This window comes from Nymphaea colorata, chromosome 3, assembly GCF_008831285.2.
Source record: "Nymphaea colorata isolate Beijing-Zhang1983 chromosome 3, ASM883128v2, whole genome shotgun sequence".
NCBI classification, from domain to species: Eukaryota; Viridiplantae; Streptophyta; class Magnoliopsida; order Nymphaeales; family Nymphaeaceae; genus Nymphaea; species Nymphaea colorata.
Window position 1 is genome coordinate 18,920,997 of NC_045140.1, and position 19,849 is coordinate 18,940,845.

Genomic DNA, 19,849 nt, shown 5'->3' on the forward strand with positions numbered 1-19,849 from the left:
CTGACAGCCCTATTCGTTTCCTGCTTCAGCAGACGGATATTAAATCAGAAGACAAACTGTGATTACGAAAACAGAACCTGCGGAGACAAAGGAGAACGCGGGAATTCCCAATTATAACCATTCAGCCGAATAGAGCTAATATTACCTCTCATTGCTCGAGGCCAACGCCTCATTTTCTCTTACAAAGATAGGATGAGGATCTGCTGCATTCTCATTAAGCAACATTTTCATCACATGAGTTCAGCATAATGCCAGGCCTTCTCATCACGAAGATAACCACTCCTGGCCATTGAATACCAGAAACAATCACTATCAATACCTCTCAAACCAGATGCAATTTAATTGCCCATCCTGGCCTAGCCAAGAGTTGCCAAAATGGTTTGAATCCATAATGGAATGGCCTTAGCCACTTGATCCGACCCTTCTGGCGTCCAAATCACTTCCATACATGAGCTATGATGTTCCTAATCTCCACAGCTTCCATGTTACCACGTTAAAACACAACTACAAACAAAGCTTAATTGCTTTGTGGCTGAATCTTCTTCGACTGGAAAATTTCTGACACAGAATCTTTAGAAAGAGTTCTTCTAACCCAAAACCTGTTAACCACACTCCACCAAACTTTCAGAGCAGAGGGGCATGCAAACAGAACACGATGCTGCGTTTCAATATTGTTCTTGCACAATTTACATCTAGAGGCGAGAGAAATATCCATCCTCTCTGCCAGACTTGAGGCCCAAACAAAATCAGCCGAGAATCACCCTTCCAACAGAGTTTATCATTGTCAGGCTCCAAGGAGCCTATCCAAGAAGCTTAAGCATCTCCCCGGATCGCCTTTGTTCTCTTTATAACTTCGCTTCCCTAACAGTCAGACAATTATCAGCTTTACACTGTCCCATAATCAGCACCAGAAATTCTTCTAATTGGAGCTTCTCCCATCAATGTGTCATGTCGAATCCACGCCCAAACTTGGGAATGTGAAGTTGACCCCTCATGACCGCAGACTTTAAGCTCCATGAAAAGATTGCCATAACAACAAAAATAGATAGGGAGATAAAGAATGTCTCTGTCTAAGACCACGCTCACTTTAGAAAAACTGTCCTTCTGATCAGTATGCACATCTGGCTGGGTTTGACGTGAATTCTGTTCAATCTGGACTTAGTCGAGTAAGTGAACAGATTGATCCATCTACCCTTTGGGCATAAAACGCAAAAATCTGCAAATTGACTTTACTGATTTTCAGCAAATTCAGCACCAACAAAAACCTGCATCTTAACTAGATGAAGGCTTCATTTTTTTATGTGAGTTAGATTTCAGCAATTTTGTCCTCTCTCTCTCTCTCTCTCTCTCTCTCTCTATATATATATATATATATATATACATATAACAAAAGAAGACAAATTCTGCCAGCCTGTGAGAAGCCCGAGCATGCAGACAATTAATATGGTCACGATGCATAAAAGGCATGAAAAAACGACAACTATGCATAGCATTCATTTATTAAACTTAGTTGGCATGTCCGTTCTTCATATTTAACTTACAATATGCGATGAGTTTTGTGCTACTCTCCCTGGTCTCTACAATTGGGACCAGCGTGTGAAATTTTCTCTTACTAAAATTCCCCATTAGTGACATAACATGAGGTGCTCGGAGATCAGTGTCCCTTCTTAGAGCTACCATGCTTGGGGAGCGGCGGCATCATGGTGATATCGTTCATCCAGCTATCGTCGGCTCCATCCTCCAAGAAACCCACCTCCCTCTGATACTTGCACTCCGGCGGCATCACCGTGAAACGGTTCGGGTCCTGGCAGTAAGAGTAGGACATGTACTTCTTCCTGGCCCACTCCATCCCCGTCCTCTGCTGGTCCGACAGCCGGACAAAGTCGCCGCCGTTGATCGGGTCGATGCCCGAGCCGTCGCCGCGCCCACTGCACGCCGCCGCCGACTGGGACTGGTTCCAGACACAGCCTACCAGCTCAAGACCCGTGAACGAGGCCACGAATGGTGCGTACTTGTAGTTCACACCGTCCCGGCCGCCGTTTGTGGCCCATTTGGAGCCATCCCATATTGTGGAGCACACGGACATGGGCTTGGCGGCGTAGGCACCGCCGATGCCTTGGCTGTGGTTCACCTCTCTTATTGCTATGTTGTCAACGAAGAACCTGCAATGAGTTTGAGTTTCTTATATCAACGTCCTTCAAATATTGTTGAATCAAAAGATCCAGCACTGTCTCAACAAGTTGTTGCATATATTAAGGCCCACAGCCAGAGCGGTGCTGATGCTTCAAATTTTAAACCTTTCGAGAAAATGGCTCCGAGGCAAGAATATAAGCAATTGGTGGGTGGGTGGGCAATTGCCACACTTGTCTCCGCCACTGACACTTGCTTTGAATCCATGAGAGAGTGGATCATGTGAAGATGCAGAGATGGTACATTCTAAGCTTTTAAGTGTTTGTCACCATGCAGGAAACTCGCAGATTCTGCTCATGTTTCAAAAGTATTGCAATTTATAAATGGAGTGACATTTTCCAAACTTTAATCACCAGAAAAAAATATTTTAAAGTAAAATTCATCGTTTGTTTGAACATTTTTAACCAGTATATATATATATATATATTATGAACATATATTCTACTGTCACAAGCGAAATGCCTTATTACAAATTTGAAAATTCCATTAATAACGTTGCAATAATAAAGGATCAGCCGATAGGACGAAGAATGAAATCCGATCTATGGTCCATGAAAATGAGCTGCCCTTTGCAGTGGATGCTCAACCTTTCTCACCCAATCCGTGTGGGGTATAAAGGAAGCATGGACCGCGTAGGATTGGGGGTACTGCCACCTGCCTTGTACCCATCATCTTGCTGGATAATTTGTCTATCATTAATTAAACCATACATTTAAACGCTTCGAATATTGATTCATTGGAAGCAGAAAAGAAAAAAATAAAAGAGAGAATGGGAGCATGCATGGGATAGATAAATCAACTGGCAGCAAGTAAACCAAGGAGAGATCTCTGCTTCCATAGACCTTAATACCACAACTGCTGCCTTCTGGCATCACTATGTCATGGAATTTGAGAAACACAACATGTGAAAGCACCTCATCTTCTCTTCCTCCACTTGTAGTTCAAAGTTGCTTCAGTGGGAAGGAGCACACTCACTAAACTAAAATAAGTACATGCATTTACTGTTTGAAGTTCAGAGGAATACCCATAGAAATCAAACTGACGGCCAAACTTTCATCAACCTGCCAGCCTAGGCACCTAGATATGAAAAACACAACACATGGTGTGCATGGAGAAGACAACTCAAACTAAACCAAGGAGGGATCTTTGCTTCCATGACCTTAATACAACTGTTTTTTAGCATCATCATGTCATGGAATTGAGGAACATTACACATGGAGGTATTTCGAGGAGGTCAAAACCTCTCAACTAGAATGCAGCGCATCTATGGTAGACAAGAAAGTAAAACTCATGAAAATCGAATTAAAAGACAGAGAAGTAAAACTCATGAAAATCGAATTAGAGACCGAAAAAGCTCCGCCAGCCCGACCCGCTACTCTCCTCGACGCTGAGGAACACAACACGTGGTGTAGTGTGCTCTGATGGGAAGACAAGTCATAAAATAAAGAGAATATGCTGTTGTGCGTAAAAAACTTCAAAATCATTAAGCATTGGAATGGAATGAAGTGGGTAGATGTAAACGAACACTTACACGATGTGGTGGTCGTTCCAGAGGATGCTGTATTGGTGGAACTGCTGGGAAGGGTCGAACCACAGGTGAAACCTCTCTTCCTTCCCTTCCCCCACGCTCCCGTTCCCGTATATGTTCGTCTGCAACACCCACTCCTTCCTCTTCACGTGCCCCAAGAATTCGAAGTCGATCTCATCGTGATTATGCGGATAAGCATCGGCGTTCGACATCTGTAAATCACAGTATCCCCTTCACTAATTAGCCCCACCGACGTATAGTAATTTAGGAACATAAGTTTATAGGACCTGAAACACAATTTAGATCACGGCCAGAAATATATTCCCAGCTAAAGCTAGAGATATGTATCAATAGATGAAATATATTCGATTACCAATTTCTAGATTCTAAATCACATAGAAGAACCTGGTAAAGGTTACTAATCAAATTCCGAATCTGCATCTGAAACTAATCAGCAATTGTTCAGATGATTGCTGAACCTGGAAACGACCAGGCATTTGGGTGGCAAAATCAAAGAAGAGACACAAAATAAAAGGCCTACTCCTTGACAATTCGACTTTTATATCACGTGGGTGCATAATTTTCTTCACACAACTCAAACCATCAAACATTGGATAATGCAAGGGAGTCTATTCTATCATCTTCAATGCAACCACAAGATTCAACTTTCAAGACAGTTCAAAATCAGTAACAGAAAATTTAAGTTTATGACCAGGATATGGATGGTTGAAGAGAAAACCAAAGATCGCATTGGAACTTGTGATGAGTTAAGATAGTAAATAATGGAAAGAGCGATCTAGAGAGAGATTACATATAATGCAACTACGATCCCCGCAGAGTATGAGGAAGGCAATTTGATAGCGGCACTGAAGAAACCGTGGTAGTATTTGTCTTGAGATGTGAAGCCAGAGCCTGCAACCAAAACCCAGAAGAAAGCAAGAAAAACAAGAAAAATGTGTTAAAATTAGCAAGAACAGGAGCTCCCCTGATCACAATCTAAAGACAATTTCACTTGCAGGCGACGGCATTAGTGTTGGAGTGGGGAACTCCAAGTACCTGAGTTCTTGTCGAGGGTGAGATCAACATAAGATCCGTCGTTGGACTGCCTGATATTGGAGACTCCCCATGATTCATAGAAGCCCTGGTCGAACTTGAGGTGCGGAAACAGATCCGTATAGCGAGTCTGATTCTCGGGGAGAAGTCGATCTCCTGCTTCCTGCATTCGCTGAGTTCTGCATACCAAATCACTAATACCGTGAACAACAAAGAAAAGCCGCGCAAGGAAGAGGAGGTGGAGAACCTCTTCATCTCTCTTTCTCTGTCTCTTTCTCGCGCGCGCAGATCCTTTTGAGTTTGCTCAACGATTAGTTCTACTTCATATTTATATGCAGATGCAGACACTGCAAGTACAGAAATTAACAACAGTTGGGTACCCAACTCGGACCTCGGTTGGAACCGGTTCGTTCTGGTTCTATCTTCACAAGAAAGTTCCTTTTCCTTTGTTTTGTTTTGGCATAGAAATAGATACTTGAACGGCTAGGATTCAGGTTAAATCCAGCCTCCTAAAAGAATTTGACTTAATAAGATTTTGTGTAATAGAATTTAGATTTGGTTACGATTCTATTTGTTGAAAACCAATTTTTGATCCGTCTAGCTAGTATAGGATATGTAATTTATGTGTAATCCGGTTGAATTTGATTGTATCCCAGCAAGATATCAAACTCGATCCAAATCTGATCACTAAGCGAAACTGGATCCAAAATGCAATTTTGTCGGATCATGTCAGCTGGTCAGTCTCCTCAAGGGAACATGTGCCCAAGCAGCAGATAATGTTTTATCTTGAGATTGATGAAAACATACATATATAATAAAACATTATCTGGTGATACATTTCTTTAATTGGAAGCTAACTTAGGGGTTGTTCGATTGCTCTAAGTTTTCGTTCCATGAATCTGATGCAGTTGTAACTTTAGTAATAGGATAAAAATCCACTCTAGATTAGATTTATAGTTCATCAAAACAAAGTTTTTGGGCCAAACCTAAGATCAACAATTGAAATCTTGAGTTTGGATTGGAAAAAGGTTTGATTTAAGATCAAATGGGATTAAGGGAATCAAATGCCCCCATAGGCCTTTGCTTAAACTAAAAAGCAGAAACAATCAATAGTAACCATCAACCAAATTTATCTTACATGTTATTGAGATGCAGGCTTTCGAGTATTGCAGGGACGCACTTTGCAGAAAAGACAAGACTAATTTGGACCTGACCCAGTCTGCATTCCGCAGAGGAAAGCCTGATGGTAATGCCCCAACTTGCATTGATAAAAAATAGTTTCATATTAGTGAAGCACCTCATATACATATATCTTCGGCACTTCATATTTTAACACACTTTCAAGGACGTGGCCAGTAGAAAATTCAACTATTTTCGCCACAGTAAAACAGCAGCAGATTCAATCGCTATGACTAGGCCGGACCATAGATGAAGTGAATGAACTAAGACTAAAGTCGGGTCTTAGATTAGAAAGAAGTTTCGATCTAGTTCGAACTCACGAAGAAATCTAGCAAAACGAGCTGGGTTCAAGCTGACCTTCTTCAGTGTTGTTTCAAAGTCTAGCTGAAATTAGTAGAACTGAAATCGTGAGGTTGCTGTAGAATATGTACCTGTGTTTTGAACCCTAAGCTCGTTTATTGCAAAACCTAATGGTGCTTGATCAATATACTAGCTAGCTATGTCACACAGATACGCTCATGTCGACGCAGATGATGTATTTTGGTTATTTTTACTTGATAATTCATATTTTATAAATATAAAAAACGAATACATATAAGCGTGTTCTTGCTCCAAAATTTCTTGGAAAAGCTATGAGATGGTGTTCAAATAACTTTTACCCCCACCTTCGCACAAAGCATACTACTAGATAAATTTATAATATAAACGATTAATTACCAACAAGCTTGTGTATAGACCAAACCAAAGAAGCCGAGCTGGTTATCTCTTGTCTCTCATCCTTGCTGAACCTTATTTCTCGGTGAGTGTGAGTGAGAGGAAATCCACTGCCTAGGTGAGAAGCTGAAGCGCTCCTTTTTCTTCTTACATCCGACGGATAGAGCTGCATCGTGACTTGTGTGAACTTATGAAAAGAGACAACGTCTACCACCTTCTACGGTTCACACCTTCTACGGTTCAGAGGATTAGTGCTCATAGAAATCTAACTAATACTAATGGCCAAGCCTTGATCGGCCTACCAACTCAACAAACTACACTATACCCTTTGGAGCTAATGCTGAACCTAATTTAAGAAAGCTATTTACACTTGAACAGGTGGGTTTTGATCCCAAAAGAAAAAGGAATTAGTTATGACCCAAATAAACAGGAGCTAATCCGGAACCAGGTTCAGACCTAGCTCCATTGGTCGACTCACTTCGAACCGGTTCAAGTCCGCTCACGGTTGGAATTCATTGATGGCAGCATAATAAAAGCGATGGTTTGCCACACCAAGATAAAAGAACGCCGTCTCATGTTTTGAGTGACAACTTTTACCCCCCTTTTCTGCTGTCCATCTTCACTTTTGCTACCTTTAAGACACTGGTAGATGGATAAGATAATTATCAGAGTCTACAACCCTGTTGAAAATATCGGTTTCCGACTCGTCTCGGAAACCTTAAATAACTACGCGCATCGGCGATACGCATTCTTCTCAGCCCCCCAGAGTGGGCTTCATATCAATCGATTCTTTTTAAGGGGGACGAATCGGCTTGGTACTGAGACGATGCCATGCTTACCCATACATATTCATGACTGTGCTACAAACACCACAGGGGAACCACGAGGGCTCCATGCATTGTTGGGGAGGGGGGGTAGTTCACCAACTCCCTCTGTGAGGTGTTAATGAAGGGCGGAGAAATCCGGCCTTTTTCTGATCAAGGCAGTCATGCTAAAGGGCATTTTGAACAACGAAGCTGTAGCAGCCTCACCGTGAGATGAAAAAGTCCGCATGTCCTTCTCTTTACAGAAAGATTACGCATCAAAGAGATTAAAAAAAAAAAATCGTATTGTCTGTGCGCGTGAAAGGAAGAGAGAGAGAGAGGTGAAGATGGGCCAGAAGCAGGCCTGCATTCAGGCTGACGATTAGATAAATCCCATCAATGCAGATGTCTTGTTTTGGTGTTCATAATATGAAATACTGGTAATTGTTTGTCGGCCAGAAAGGTCCTCTGCTATACAGGTGTAAAGTCTGGCAGGTGCTGTACTGTACCAAAACAGGGCTTCCCTTTTCTTTTCGGTGTCTTTGGTGTGTGGATTGAATGGTTTCTTTAAAGAAGTGCCAACAACCGAGAGGCTTGGGCAGTAGCTTCATGACCAACACGATGAGTTTGAAATGAAATCCTTTCTTGAGTTGCTTAAACACCAGAAAACAACTTGAACATTGAAAATAGGCTTCTCAATAGAACCATGAACGTATACGTTTTTCTCCAGAATATACTCATACTGTAGCACAAACACTCTGCTTGTTTCAGGAGTAAACTGCAGCCAGATGTCTTGGGTGGGTGTAAGGGAATGTTTGATTAGAATTAGCCAAAACGAGTTATTGTGTGGACATCACTGTTTTATAGGGCAGTTGATTTTAGTAGTTCAGTTTCATGGCTCCTTGTATGCTTTGGTATCCTTGAGAGATAGATGACTACTGGCCGAGTTAAAAGATTGCCCATTAACCGTAAGTTTCCAATCTCGCCGATCCGTGCACACTTCTCCTAGTTTGTACTGCAAGATTCAAATTCAAAGTACCAAGTTCTATTGCCGTAAACCGAAAGCCAGATTGTGAAAATTTTAGGCTGAATTTCAAAGCCTGATTCCAATTCAAAGTCGTTTTGGAATTTGATTCATGCACTTAGTTACCACAGATCAGAGACAATCTGCAGATCTGTCAAACTTGAGATCGACATAAGCGCTAACCCACTTCCCCCGGTATCTAATCAAATACTATGCAAAAGTTTTGCCAATGTAAAACTGGAAAGTGAAATGTGAACATTAAGTCTGTCTTTGTCTGACATGAGATCTTAAGCTTAACAGATCATAGTTTTTGGCATGGAAATACAAGCCAAACTAACATGTTCATGTCACATCAAATCATCAATCTTAAGATTCAAGACCCTGTAATGCACCGGATGAGTTTAAACTTTAAAGTTTAATCTTGGAATCCAGGAAACAGGGACAATAGCAGAAGCTTGGATGGGAAGAATTGGAGGCCAGAAGATTCATCTTGTTTAAGATGATAAACCTTCATCATCATCAGCGACTCCGAGGATTTCAGAACCTGGCACAATAATTTCATTTCACTTTAGTATATGGTAATTAGAAATCATGCGGTTTAAATTCGTGGAGGATGAACTCATTTTGAAATTCACAAAATTTGAACTCTTTTATCACTCATTCTCTCGCTTCTGATCCTTCTCTTTTTCCTTTTTCATTTTCTTCAATTGTTGCCAATCAGACATGTTGGTTAACTTTCCATGGATTCAACACACCAACAGTAAGCATATCGACTTGACTATGCCAGCTGACTATATGCAACTTAGCTAGTACGAGTACTCGAGGTGAGCTACTAACTTAAAAGGATGCAGGGTAATGAACTTATGTAGGTCATGAACTTATGTCAATCATATAAACCAACCAGTTGAATCGGTCTGTCACGATATCAAACAATATTGCTGAACGACTAAAACGATCTGTCTCCTTAGACTGAGATAGGACATGATTCAATGTGGGTGTGAATCGTTCGGTTTCTGTTTTGAGATTTTCCTCTCTCTGGCTGAATGCAGTATGATCTCAAGCCAATTTCAATCCAATTCCAATTCATTTAAATCTCTAGCTGATAACAAACAACTGATTGCAGGGAAGTTCTAGAAGTGAAGAATATACATACAGCTAGATTTGTGGTTGTAGTTGCTCAGTTACTCCGCCACTCTTCCATTGCCAATCTGCACACTTCATTAAAGACATGAGCTGCAATGACTTGGAAATGGTTGAGGTAACTGTAACATTCATGAAACCATACCGTCCTGGCCACAATACACAAGGTCTCTGTTTTGCTTTGGATGCTTGCGGCCGACCCCCGGCACAGACTTATTGCTGTAATTCAATTACTGACTCTCTTGTCTCTATGACGTTGAAGCTGGGAGTACTTCTTAACAGGACCAATTAATTATGAAGTTTTTACTGACATAAATCAAAAGGGGCATCTCTTATCTCAAGGTTGAAGCTGGGGTGTGCTTCTTAACAGAATTAAATCTTGAAGCTTTTTACTGGCAAGATACTCTTTGAATCTTATAGTTTTTACTGGCAAGATACTTTTTGAATCTTACAGTTTTTACTGGCATTAAGTTTATCAGTTCATTATGGCGGAGCAACTGGCACGACTAGGCCATCAGTGAAGTCAGATTTCCGAGGGTACCAGTGCTCCATAATTTTACATTTAGGAAGGTGATCACATACTAAGCAGGTTAAATCACCATGACTGAGCCTTCCATTCCATGGATGTTTCTCTGATACGTTTACATAATCATGGAAATAGAAGCTTTCTAGAGGATCGAGGGGATATTTTGACTACATCATTGCTTTATTATGCATTCAACAGATTCGTTAATTTTTTATGAAATTAGAATATGTAATGATATGATAAAGATCAAATGCCTTGTCCTATGAGATTATAATATGCAATGATGTGCAAAGCTGAATCAGAAAGAACAAAACAGAAGCTATTAAATAACTAGAAAGTTCGATGCTTTAAAACGAAATGGTTTAAATTGTCGTACCTAAACCGATGCACCTAACGCATCGTTTCTTCCTTTAGTATAATTGTGGATGATCGACAACATTTACGCTGAAGGGCATAGCAGGGAATCCGAAATGAATGAGCATGGCCCTTTAACTGAACCTGAACAAATCATGAATGATGTTTCAAGGGTGCTGCTTCTTTAAGATGGAGCTAATTTCTTCAAACCTGAACCACTTAGAAGCTTTTTGGTCATTGTATTTACTAAACAAGCAAGTTCTGATTGAATTTATGAGACCAATAAAATTTGATTACATTGTGTGGCATGTTGATATGTCTCGTTGTGCGTGTGTGTATAAGGGACTGAATCCCTCAACATGGTTCATCGAGCTGGTAATGCACGTCGGATGCGGAGCCAGAAGCAGATAGATTCAGATCCATATTTTTGTAGTTGGATTTAGATGATTTTTAATACATATAAATGAATACAGATCCAAAATCCATCTCTTCCTTTATATAAAGGGACGTAGCTGAAGAAACGAAATATAAGCTGTTTGTGGTTTTTCCTCTGCTTTTCCTTTAAATTTAGTGGGTTTTAGTCAGTTTTAGTATCATCTTAGCTTAGTTTTGAAATCCTTTAGATTAAGATTGGTTTATCTTAATCTGTCTTGCGTCAACGTCCCAATGCAAATGCACTGAAGGGCCCTAGCAAGGCTGCGGCCACAAAATTTTTTATATATATATGCTGTTAGACTACACATGGAAGCCTCTCGTCTTGGAATAAAAAATTTTTAGGCTTATTGATCGTAGAATCAGTAAGGTGAAAGACATTCAATTGCAGAGAAGAAGTGCAGGGATAAACGATGACAGTATGGAGTGGCTCTCGAGCAAAGATCTTGATTAAAGAGGACGAAGTATTTTGACTCTCGATTTTTTTTCAATCTGCTGTTCAAGGCAATCAGTGCAAAGGAAATCTGAAAAAGTTGGAAGAAATTGGGACCTGGGCAGAAGGTCTATCTCAGATCCACGAAGCAGGCACAAATTATTCTGGAGAGTTCTTTCCTGACAGTGGCGAGACTGAAAGGCTGCGTTTGGCAGAGTGAAAAATCTGCAGGAGCATTGATTTTTATATAACAAAATATTGGAGAAAATCATTGGTGATAATGTTCCGGCTGCTGTTGTGGATTTTTTCAAAACTGGAAAACTAGTGAAAAGCATTCAGATGACACACTTGGTGTCAATTCCAAAGTGTCAGTGTATTTATAAAACAATCTGATTGTTGCAAAAAGACAAATTCATGAGCAAGTTCTTCTTGTCCATGCGAGTGCTAGTAGCATGAAGAATCACGACATTCAATCCCTATTTCTCGAACTTGATACTTCAAAAGCTTATGATAAAATCAATTAGATGGGGGTTTCTGAGAAATACTTTACTTCACTGGGGAATTAATATTGAATGGGTAAACGGAATCGTGCCTTGTGTGACTTGGGTTTCTTTTGTTTTGGTTCTAAATGGAAGAGAAGGGAAGTATTTTGAGAGCCAAAGAGGAACAAGGCAAGGTGATTCGTCGTCGCCTTTGTTATTCATTTTGGTGGTAGAGACTCTCTCTTGAGAAGATTGAGATGGGAAAATATGTAGAAAAACAAAATTCAGGCTGGTGCAAATATGTTGAATCCAGTTTTGTGGAGCCCTATGATGCCTAAAAAGGTTTATTCATTTTTTTCTTTAAATTAATTTAAAACATTTCAATTTATTTATTAAATTTGGAAAGAAAAAAAAGGCAAATAAATAGGGCAAAATAGGCAGCTACCCAGTATGCCATGTAGGGGCCATTATATTACTGACCAGTTCTAACTATGAAGCAATGCAATAGAGCAGTTGAACCCCAAACTCCCCTACAAAAACAGAAGACACCAAATCAAATCATAGAAACTCAAAGTCCAAATCTTTGTAGCATAATATTTCGGTAATTTTAGAAATTATGTCAACAAATTGGAGCAAGAAAAATAAAATAAAATAAAGAATGAAAACAAAGGAAATTAGAAGAAAACACAAACTACCTAGGGATTAAACAATTAGGGTGCTTTGATTACCCTTAACCTAACATCTATAGGATTTGAGAACTGTGGATTTAAGATCAGACTCCTCCAGTTCCATTTTAACTCCGGCCCCTACCCAATGCAAATAAGTAAAATAAGGATCTGAAAGGTAGATCTTAGGTTTGATGTAAGAACCTTAGTCTGATGAACTATAGATTAGCAAAAGCATGTCATGCTTAATATACATCTGATCCATGGATTTCAAACATAGAGTAACTAAACATTCTATTAGTCTCTCATAAACAGGGATAGCCAGAAATTTTTTATGAGGGGGGTCAAATTATAGTTTCAAAATTTTGATAGGAACCGAAATATCGTTTTTAAAATTTTTTATATAGGGTACTTAAACTTTAAAAAAAATTATATGTAAATTTAAGAAAAAAAATTGAGGAGGGCCAAGGCCCCTACAGTGCCGGCCCCCTTTTGGCTCCGCCCTGCTATAGAATTGAGGCAGAAGTGATTGGTGAGGCCCACATTGGAGCATGTGAAGGTGCTGGCGGCATTGTCGTATGGGAATTGGTGTTGACACCACTGAGCCAGAACCCAGGCCCACCCCCTTCAAGGGCAAAAGTGTCATTTTAATAATTCATGGGCAAAATTGATAATTTGTTTTGAATCAACCAATTCAAGCTACTGACGCAAAGTTATGCATATTTCTTTAATTGGCTCTCTCATTGAATAGAAAAGGAGCTTATTTGATTTAAATCAGTCTATTCAAGTCGGTTGTGCACGTAGAGATGCCAATATATTTTATTTGGATTGGATATTCAATTAAACCGTTTCAAGAAATTGGATATGGAAAAAAAATTTAAATATCTGATTTAATTTTAAATAAATATACTATATCCAATGTCTTTATATTTTGAAAGTCAGTCAGATTTAATTTAAAACTCAGATTCAAGATATCAGACTCAAATATGATTTTTTTTTTATTCATGCTCAAATCAGAATATATGAACATCTAAAAAACAGATATAGATCAAATGGGATCTATTGACATGTGTAGATGGAGCAAGGGAAAATGTCAAAACCGTGGAAAAAGAAAGTGAGAAATTGAAACACGCTTTTTCGGTAATATAAAACAAACACTTTTTCAATATAGGACAATTTTTTTTTTTTTGTGGTCGTGCATGGGCAATTGTCCATAACATGTCCACACTTGGCTTAATGAATAAGTCGGCTGATATAATTTTCAAAAAAAATTTAATTTGACCCCTATTAAAAAAATTTAAGCCCTCGTTCAGAAAAAAATGTCGGCTCCGCCCTCATGCAATGAATCTACTTTGGAGCTTTGAAGAAGCCAACTGAAATAAACAAGTTAGTCGGTCGTTATCCATTAGTAACTTGTCATTTTCGGTCACTTGCGACAGAAAGTCTGACGGTACTCGTGCAAGGAGTGGCGGAGCTACATTATTATTGCTGATGTGAGCAAAAAAAATTACATTATTGCATACAAAAATTTCATTAACTCAGTTTTTTTTACATATCAATGCCCTTTTAAGATTTAAACTTTAGACTTAGAGCACCTTTCAACTAGAAGCTTTTGACGATTGCGTGTAATGGTGCAAGTGAAGATTTATCTGATTCAAGGCAAAGATACAAAATAGACTGCGGTACTTACATTGTTTTCTGTATAGTTTCTTTCATTTCTTCTTGCAGTGTCTTTTGACTTTTCTCTTGTTGCAATTATGAGTTTGGTAACATACTTGAATCTGCTTTGGCAGCATTCAGTCTTGTCACCTAGCAGACCCTGGGACAGCCAGAGACCGAAAAATAATTGGCTCTGCTATTCTTTTACTAATCCGGTGAAAAAAAGTTCACAATCAACTAAAAGAAAATTTGAATAAAGTAACATGGCAGTATTTATGCTGGTTTAAACCAAATGATATTACGGCAGAATCATTTTCTTTCAGTTAATTATCATCGACAGCACTTGCAGGTAAGCTTGGGAAATTGCTGCGACCAATTTCCAATCACAATTTTCATGCCTGAAAGACATCTAAGAAGTAGAATCAGATGGCTGAGGTATGAATCCAGTTAAAACTTTTGGGGACCATAAAAATGCCACAGTAACAAGAAGATCCTTTTATTGATAAGGAATTTTTCCCATGTACAGCACACAGCTTTCTATGAAGATATCAGAGCAGTCTGCGTTCTTTTTTTCGTATTGTGGCCGAGGCTACCACTTGTCTGATTGCTCGAAACCAATTTGATGACATCGATCGAAACGATTCAAACATCCCATAGTATGATTCAGAGATACACAAAACTGGAAAATGTTGTAAGAAATGGACGGTTCACGAGGGCACTATGATGAAAACCACAAGAGCAAAGAATCTTTGGTCTTACAGATTCATGATTTTCCTTTTATGAAGAAGCATATGCCTGGTACATGGCGTCTGGTCGGTGGAACAATACTTTCAAGGCCATAGAATCAGAGTTTGCTAAATATCGCCAAACCAAAAAGGGGTAGCAAATTGACAGAAAGAAAGAAAGAAGAAGAAGAAGAAATTAGGACTGCTTTTGGTAACAGGAATAGACCGTGCAATTCATTGGATGTGGATGTCACAAACCTTCTTAGGAGTCATACTTTTGCATGGATTAACCTGTTATAAATCTGTCCAGGCACGCTTCAAATTGCCATAAACCGCCTATTACAGGAAACAGAGAAGCAAAAGTAGATTGCATGGAAGCGTTTGAGACGACCATTTATGAACCAGATACCATTTACACCTACCAAAATGTTCATTTCAGAACCGATGGCACAGACCAGAGGATTATAGCAGGCAAACGATGATGGACGACATCGAGTGCTTACAGTTTCCAACTGCAACAGGTCGAGCCGATTCCAATTCAGAAGTCAGAACACCCACCCAAAGGACCGACCCCACCGTGCACAACCTCGTTCCCTCTTCAGCTTCGTGCTCGCCCGGCAGATTGGACAGACTGAGACCTGAATCAGCCATGGATCAACACAATGCACATGGAAGCTGTGCCTGCAGAAGGGCAGCAACCTGCACCTATCACCTCTCTGAAGCCCTTCCAAGCAGACAGCACAAGCAGTTGAGCCACCCTTTTCCCCTCCTGTCCCAAAATGAAACCAGGGAAGCCTCTGTAACTCATCTATATCCATCCCAGCACGCTCATCATCTTTCCTATGCAAATTCCTAGTTCTGATCCCATTCCCAAGGGCCCTACCCACCACGGATAAATGCATCACCACCAAGACCCAAAGACCGAAGCTCAACAACATCACAGAAATTATGATCACCATGATCATTACCTGTGCAACTATTCCCATATATCTACTATCCATGTCGCCTTTCTAAAATCCTGCAACTACCAACTTTCTACTCGAGGAGGAAGAGAGGAAAAGGAAGAAGCAGAGCAGCAGTTACCACATCCAATCTAAAGGTTGGTATACCAAATGAGAATACAAGAAACCTGAGCTCCGAAAATGGATTCAGGAAAACGAAGGGCCAACAGCAGATTGGTTGGCACTTCCAAAAAGGTGGGTAGCACCAGTGATCGATTTGCAGGTAGGGGCTTCTCAATAACCATTGAGTGCAGCGCCTGGCACTTTCACAGGAAGAAATACGAAGCCCGTGTTGACCGGAGCTTCGAGATGTAAGATCTGCAGTCGATATCTGCCATACAAAAGCTTTCCCACTACTTTCTTCCGTCGCTGGAATCTTTTTCTTTTAAACACGTCAGGACATCTCCTTGTTCGCCGACCAGAGGACCCCTGAACTGAAAAATTTTTAGATTTGACTTAGCTCTAATGGCTCTTCTATATAAAACACAAGCACATGATGCGTTGCTCTGAAGTCTGAACTTCTCTCAGGCAGCTCGCTGCTGCAATTGTTCAGGAGTTGGCCTAAGAAGACGTGAAAGAAACGGAAGGGTAAGAGAGAAAGGAAACGTGTGCCTGCTAGCAGACAAAGCACATGCTAAGCACGTTTTCTGACGCCCCAAAATTGCCTGTGCCCGGATGAAATCATGCAAAACGAGGCGGAGAGGTTTCCTTCCTTCCGCCCTTAGTTTTCCTTGTCCGGGTTCCCCTTGCTTCAACGAGATTTCTGTGTAACAAGCAGTAAAGATTTTATTAATAAATGAACACTTGATCGCTGCTGAAACGATGCCCTCCTGCGCTAACAATTGAAAGTAGAAAATAAAGGCATCAAAATGCATGGATTGAAGTGATTCCTAAGGCGTGCTTGTCTGTGACCCTTGACAAAGTTGTTTTATCAGAACTAGTTTTGAGAAAAAATAGTTTCTTAATCGTTTTATGAAATGTAGTTTGTATGTTTGACTGATACACTTAAGACACGGATTTTTATGAATAATATCGCGGGAAAGACAGGTCATTCAATCCTTCTGCAGTTTCGCACTAAAGAAGAAGCAAATCTAGTTTTTTGTTCCTCTCCATTCTCATGAATTGATTAACAACGCCCGAGAAGAATCTTTCTTCATGAAGGAAATTAAAAAAGTAAAAACAAAACTACCACATGAAAACCAGGTGTTGGGCAACTGGTAGATTCAACAGCCCACTCTCTTTTATTTAACCCAAAGATTTGAAGCTCTGGTGCCAGTAGAATAGTGGCCGCCTACAGAGCTGACTTCGGCAAGGAGATGATACAAATAATTAAGAGGTGACATTTTAAAACTATACGTAATCTTAAAAAGATCAGGCTCTTAATCTTTTTGAACTTTGGCTTTCAGTTAATTCCTTGACAAGAAAGGAATAGATCTAGAGACCCGAGGATAAAATCTGTGAGCTAATGGGGAGAGGTGACTTTTGAACTGCAATTTCATTAACAAAGGCCCCACCCACCCATGAGTATATTTTATTAGTGGGTTCACATGCAGGTCCATCCATCCATCCATAATAAGCTTAAATTTTTTTGATTATTTATTACCCAAGTTTTTAAAGGACATCATAGACATGGGGATGCTCCCAGATGCAGACTGTAACATATTTCTAAGTCGCCAATGTTGCCTTACGGACAGTATCACGAAGGCGTCAGTGAAAGTCATGTCAGTGGATCTTCAAGAATGCGAGTGCTTCATTCGCTTCCGTGTCTTCCTTTACTGCTGCCTTGAATCCTTGTTGGCTTACCTTGTATAGTCAATTCGACATGGCTCAGTTATCATCTTCTTTCTCGACTTCCACTATTGTACTTAGTTGGACCTGGCTCAACTATCATTTGCCATGTCTTTCATGACAGTAAATGATGATAAAATCGATAATTGTAGTATTGGTAAGAAAACACCATCTGCCAAGATAAAGGTGGTAGTAATAAAGAGACAACAGCTGGCCAAGCAGTTAATAAGACTATTGACTGCACAACAAGAGATAAAGATGCAGCTGTCAAACAAAGAGGCCCACCAACTAAACAGGAAGATAATAATTATAAATAAAATATTGTTTCATCTTGTAAAGATCGAAACAATCTATGTAATTCAAGAAAACAATCTATGTAATTCAAGAAATGACTTTGGTGGTGCTTGTAATTTTATTATAAAATAAATAAAAGAGAGATCAATGCCTATCGCAATCAACAACGATAGTTTTCCTTTCTGTGGACGTAGGAGTGAGTTTACATCGAACCTCGTTACATCAGGCATTCATCTTCTTTAGTCTCTTTTTCATTCTGTCTTTTATATATATATATATAATATTGAATTCTATTTCATGTAAAAAAATCATGAAGCAGTATTAAAAGCATGCGGTATTGCAAGAGCTATATCAGATTTATTTGACATTGTCCTCTTTCAGCTTCTTTGAACACAAAAGGGAAGAAATGAAAATAATATGAAAAATCACTTGCCCCCAAAAGACGGGTAAAATAAGTTAAAAACAAACAAACTGGTGACAGGCTTGAACACCAAATCACTCAGAACTTGGCTGCATTGGGACGTGGCATTCGGCCGACTTCAACAATACACAATAAAGGACATGAGGCACAAGTACTACCAGCTAAAAGCAACGTCAAATTTTATAGATAGAAAGAAAGGGATGAGAGGACTTGTATGGGACACCGGAAAAAATGTCGGTACTGCGGTTGGGAAAAACAAAAAACTGGCGCATCAACCAGGTACTGAAAATCTCCTCCAGAGGGACGCGATCGGAAGAGAAAATTGAGCAACAAAACAGCGACTAAATCGTTTTCGATCGAATCCTTTTGAGAGACACAGGTGGAGGAACTCTTCTTGATTATTTTACTTCACAGAAGAGGAAAAAAGGAAGAACGCATGGCTGGTTTTGAGACAACAGCAGTGCCCACAGAGGTAGAGGAATGCGTGTAACACTAACTAGAAATTAGAAATGAGTGGCCGAGCTACGATATCTAAAGGGCACTCGAGTCACCAATACAGGCTTGATGTGGGCGCTCTATAGAATTTTTAAGCTGTCACAACGCTACTTTTTCATTTTTCTAATAAAACTTCTGATGGGCAGTGGGGGCAATGGCCCACACGAGCTTCCCATGTATCTCCACCAAAGCTGCAAACGAAATATTAACACAAAAATTAAGAAAGAAAAATGTTGGTGGTAGCCACCTAACCGGATGATGCTATAATGAAGGGTCTAGGCTTGAGAACTGGCAGAGCTAGAGAGGATGGGAAGCATGTGGGAGTGGGTGGAAGGTGCAAGAATGGTAGAAGATAAAACAAGAGAAGGTGAATTAATGTGTTCAGAGAAAACGCGCTGGCAGGGGCCTACGTGTAACTTTTAAAAGTTTTAATTAGTTTATATTATTTTGAAATTTTTTATATTTTATTTTCTGTTAAAATTATGAAAAATTCTTAAAATTCCGGAGATGCATAATATGTTGCCCTGTGAAAGTGTTTCGACCAAGGGTGGCTCTTACAAGTTGGACCCAACAATTCAACTTGGATTTATTCTTCATCTCATGATATTTAGATTATATGTTTGTGAATCTTAATTTCCCTTGCTCATGCTAAACAATCAAATCATATATGGGAAGGACATAAAACACTAAACTCCCACCACTTCTCTTGGGTGCTGGGGATCAAATTAAAAGGCTTCTCCAAAGTTGGAAAATAAGTAGAGCAAGGTTGGAAAACAGGAGTAGGTGAATGAGAAGTGATCAATAGGACAAAGAAGGAGGAAGAGGAGGAAGAAGCAAGGACAAAAAATGAACACTGAGATCTAGCAAGGCAAAGATATGGCTAAACATTCCTCTTGAGGCGCATTTGGCAATGAAAACAGCTTGTTGATGTTCTTTGAATCTC

The 19,849-nt window shown here is 39.8% G+C and overlaps 2 protein-coding genes across 2 annotated transcripts; both read right to left on the minus strand.

Annotated features, from left to right (window-relative positions):
• Positions 1-1,466: 1,466 nt before the first annotated feature.
• LOC116249710 (probable xyloglucan endotransglucosylase/hydrolase protein 33) lies at positions 1,467-5,070 on the minus strand. Its single transcript, XM_031622926.2, has 4 exons — positions 4,775-5,070; positions 4,530-4,630; positions 3,722-3,930; positions 1,467-2,162 (listed from the first exon to the last, which is right to left on the minus strand). Exons 1-4 carry the CDS (start codon positions 4,938-4,940, stop codon positions 1,655-1,657), a joined length of 984 nt encoding a protein of 327 aa, XP_031478786.1. The 5' UTR covers positions 4,941-5,070; the 3' UTR covers positions 1,467-1,654.
• Positions 5,071-14,744: 9,674 nt separating this feature from the next.
• Positions 14,745-16,606, minus strand: LOC116250984 (RING-H2 finger protein ATL74-like). Its single transcript, XM_031625012.2, has one exon. The coding sequence runs from the start codon at positions 15,906-15,908 to the stop codon at positions 15,453-15,455; it is 456 nt and encodes a 151-aa protein (XP_031480872.1). The 5' UTR covers positions 15,909-16,606; the 3' UTR covers positions 14,745-15,452.
• Between the last annotated feature and the right edge of the window lie 3,243 nt (positions 16,607-19,849).

Bases quoted from the DNA above. Each gene is read 5' to 3' on its own strand.
- LOC116249710 (XM_031622926.2), bottom strand. From the start codon at position 4,940: ATGCAGGAAGCAGGAGATCGACTTCTCCCCGAGAATCAGACTCGCTAT. The intron at 4,631-4,774 runs GTACTTGGAGTT...TTTTGGTTGCAG, and splicing joins CACCCTCGACAAGAACTCAG to GCTCTGGCTTCACATCTCAA. The intron at 2,163-3,721 runs GTAAGTGTTCGT...AACTCATTGCAG, and splicing joins TGGAACGACCACCACATCGT to GTTCTTCGTTGACAACATAG.
- LOC116250984 (XM_031625012.2), bottom strand. From the start codon at position 15,908: ATGGATAGTAGATATATGGGAATAGTTGCACAGGTAATGATCATGGTG.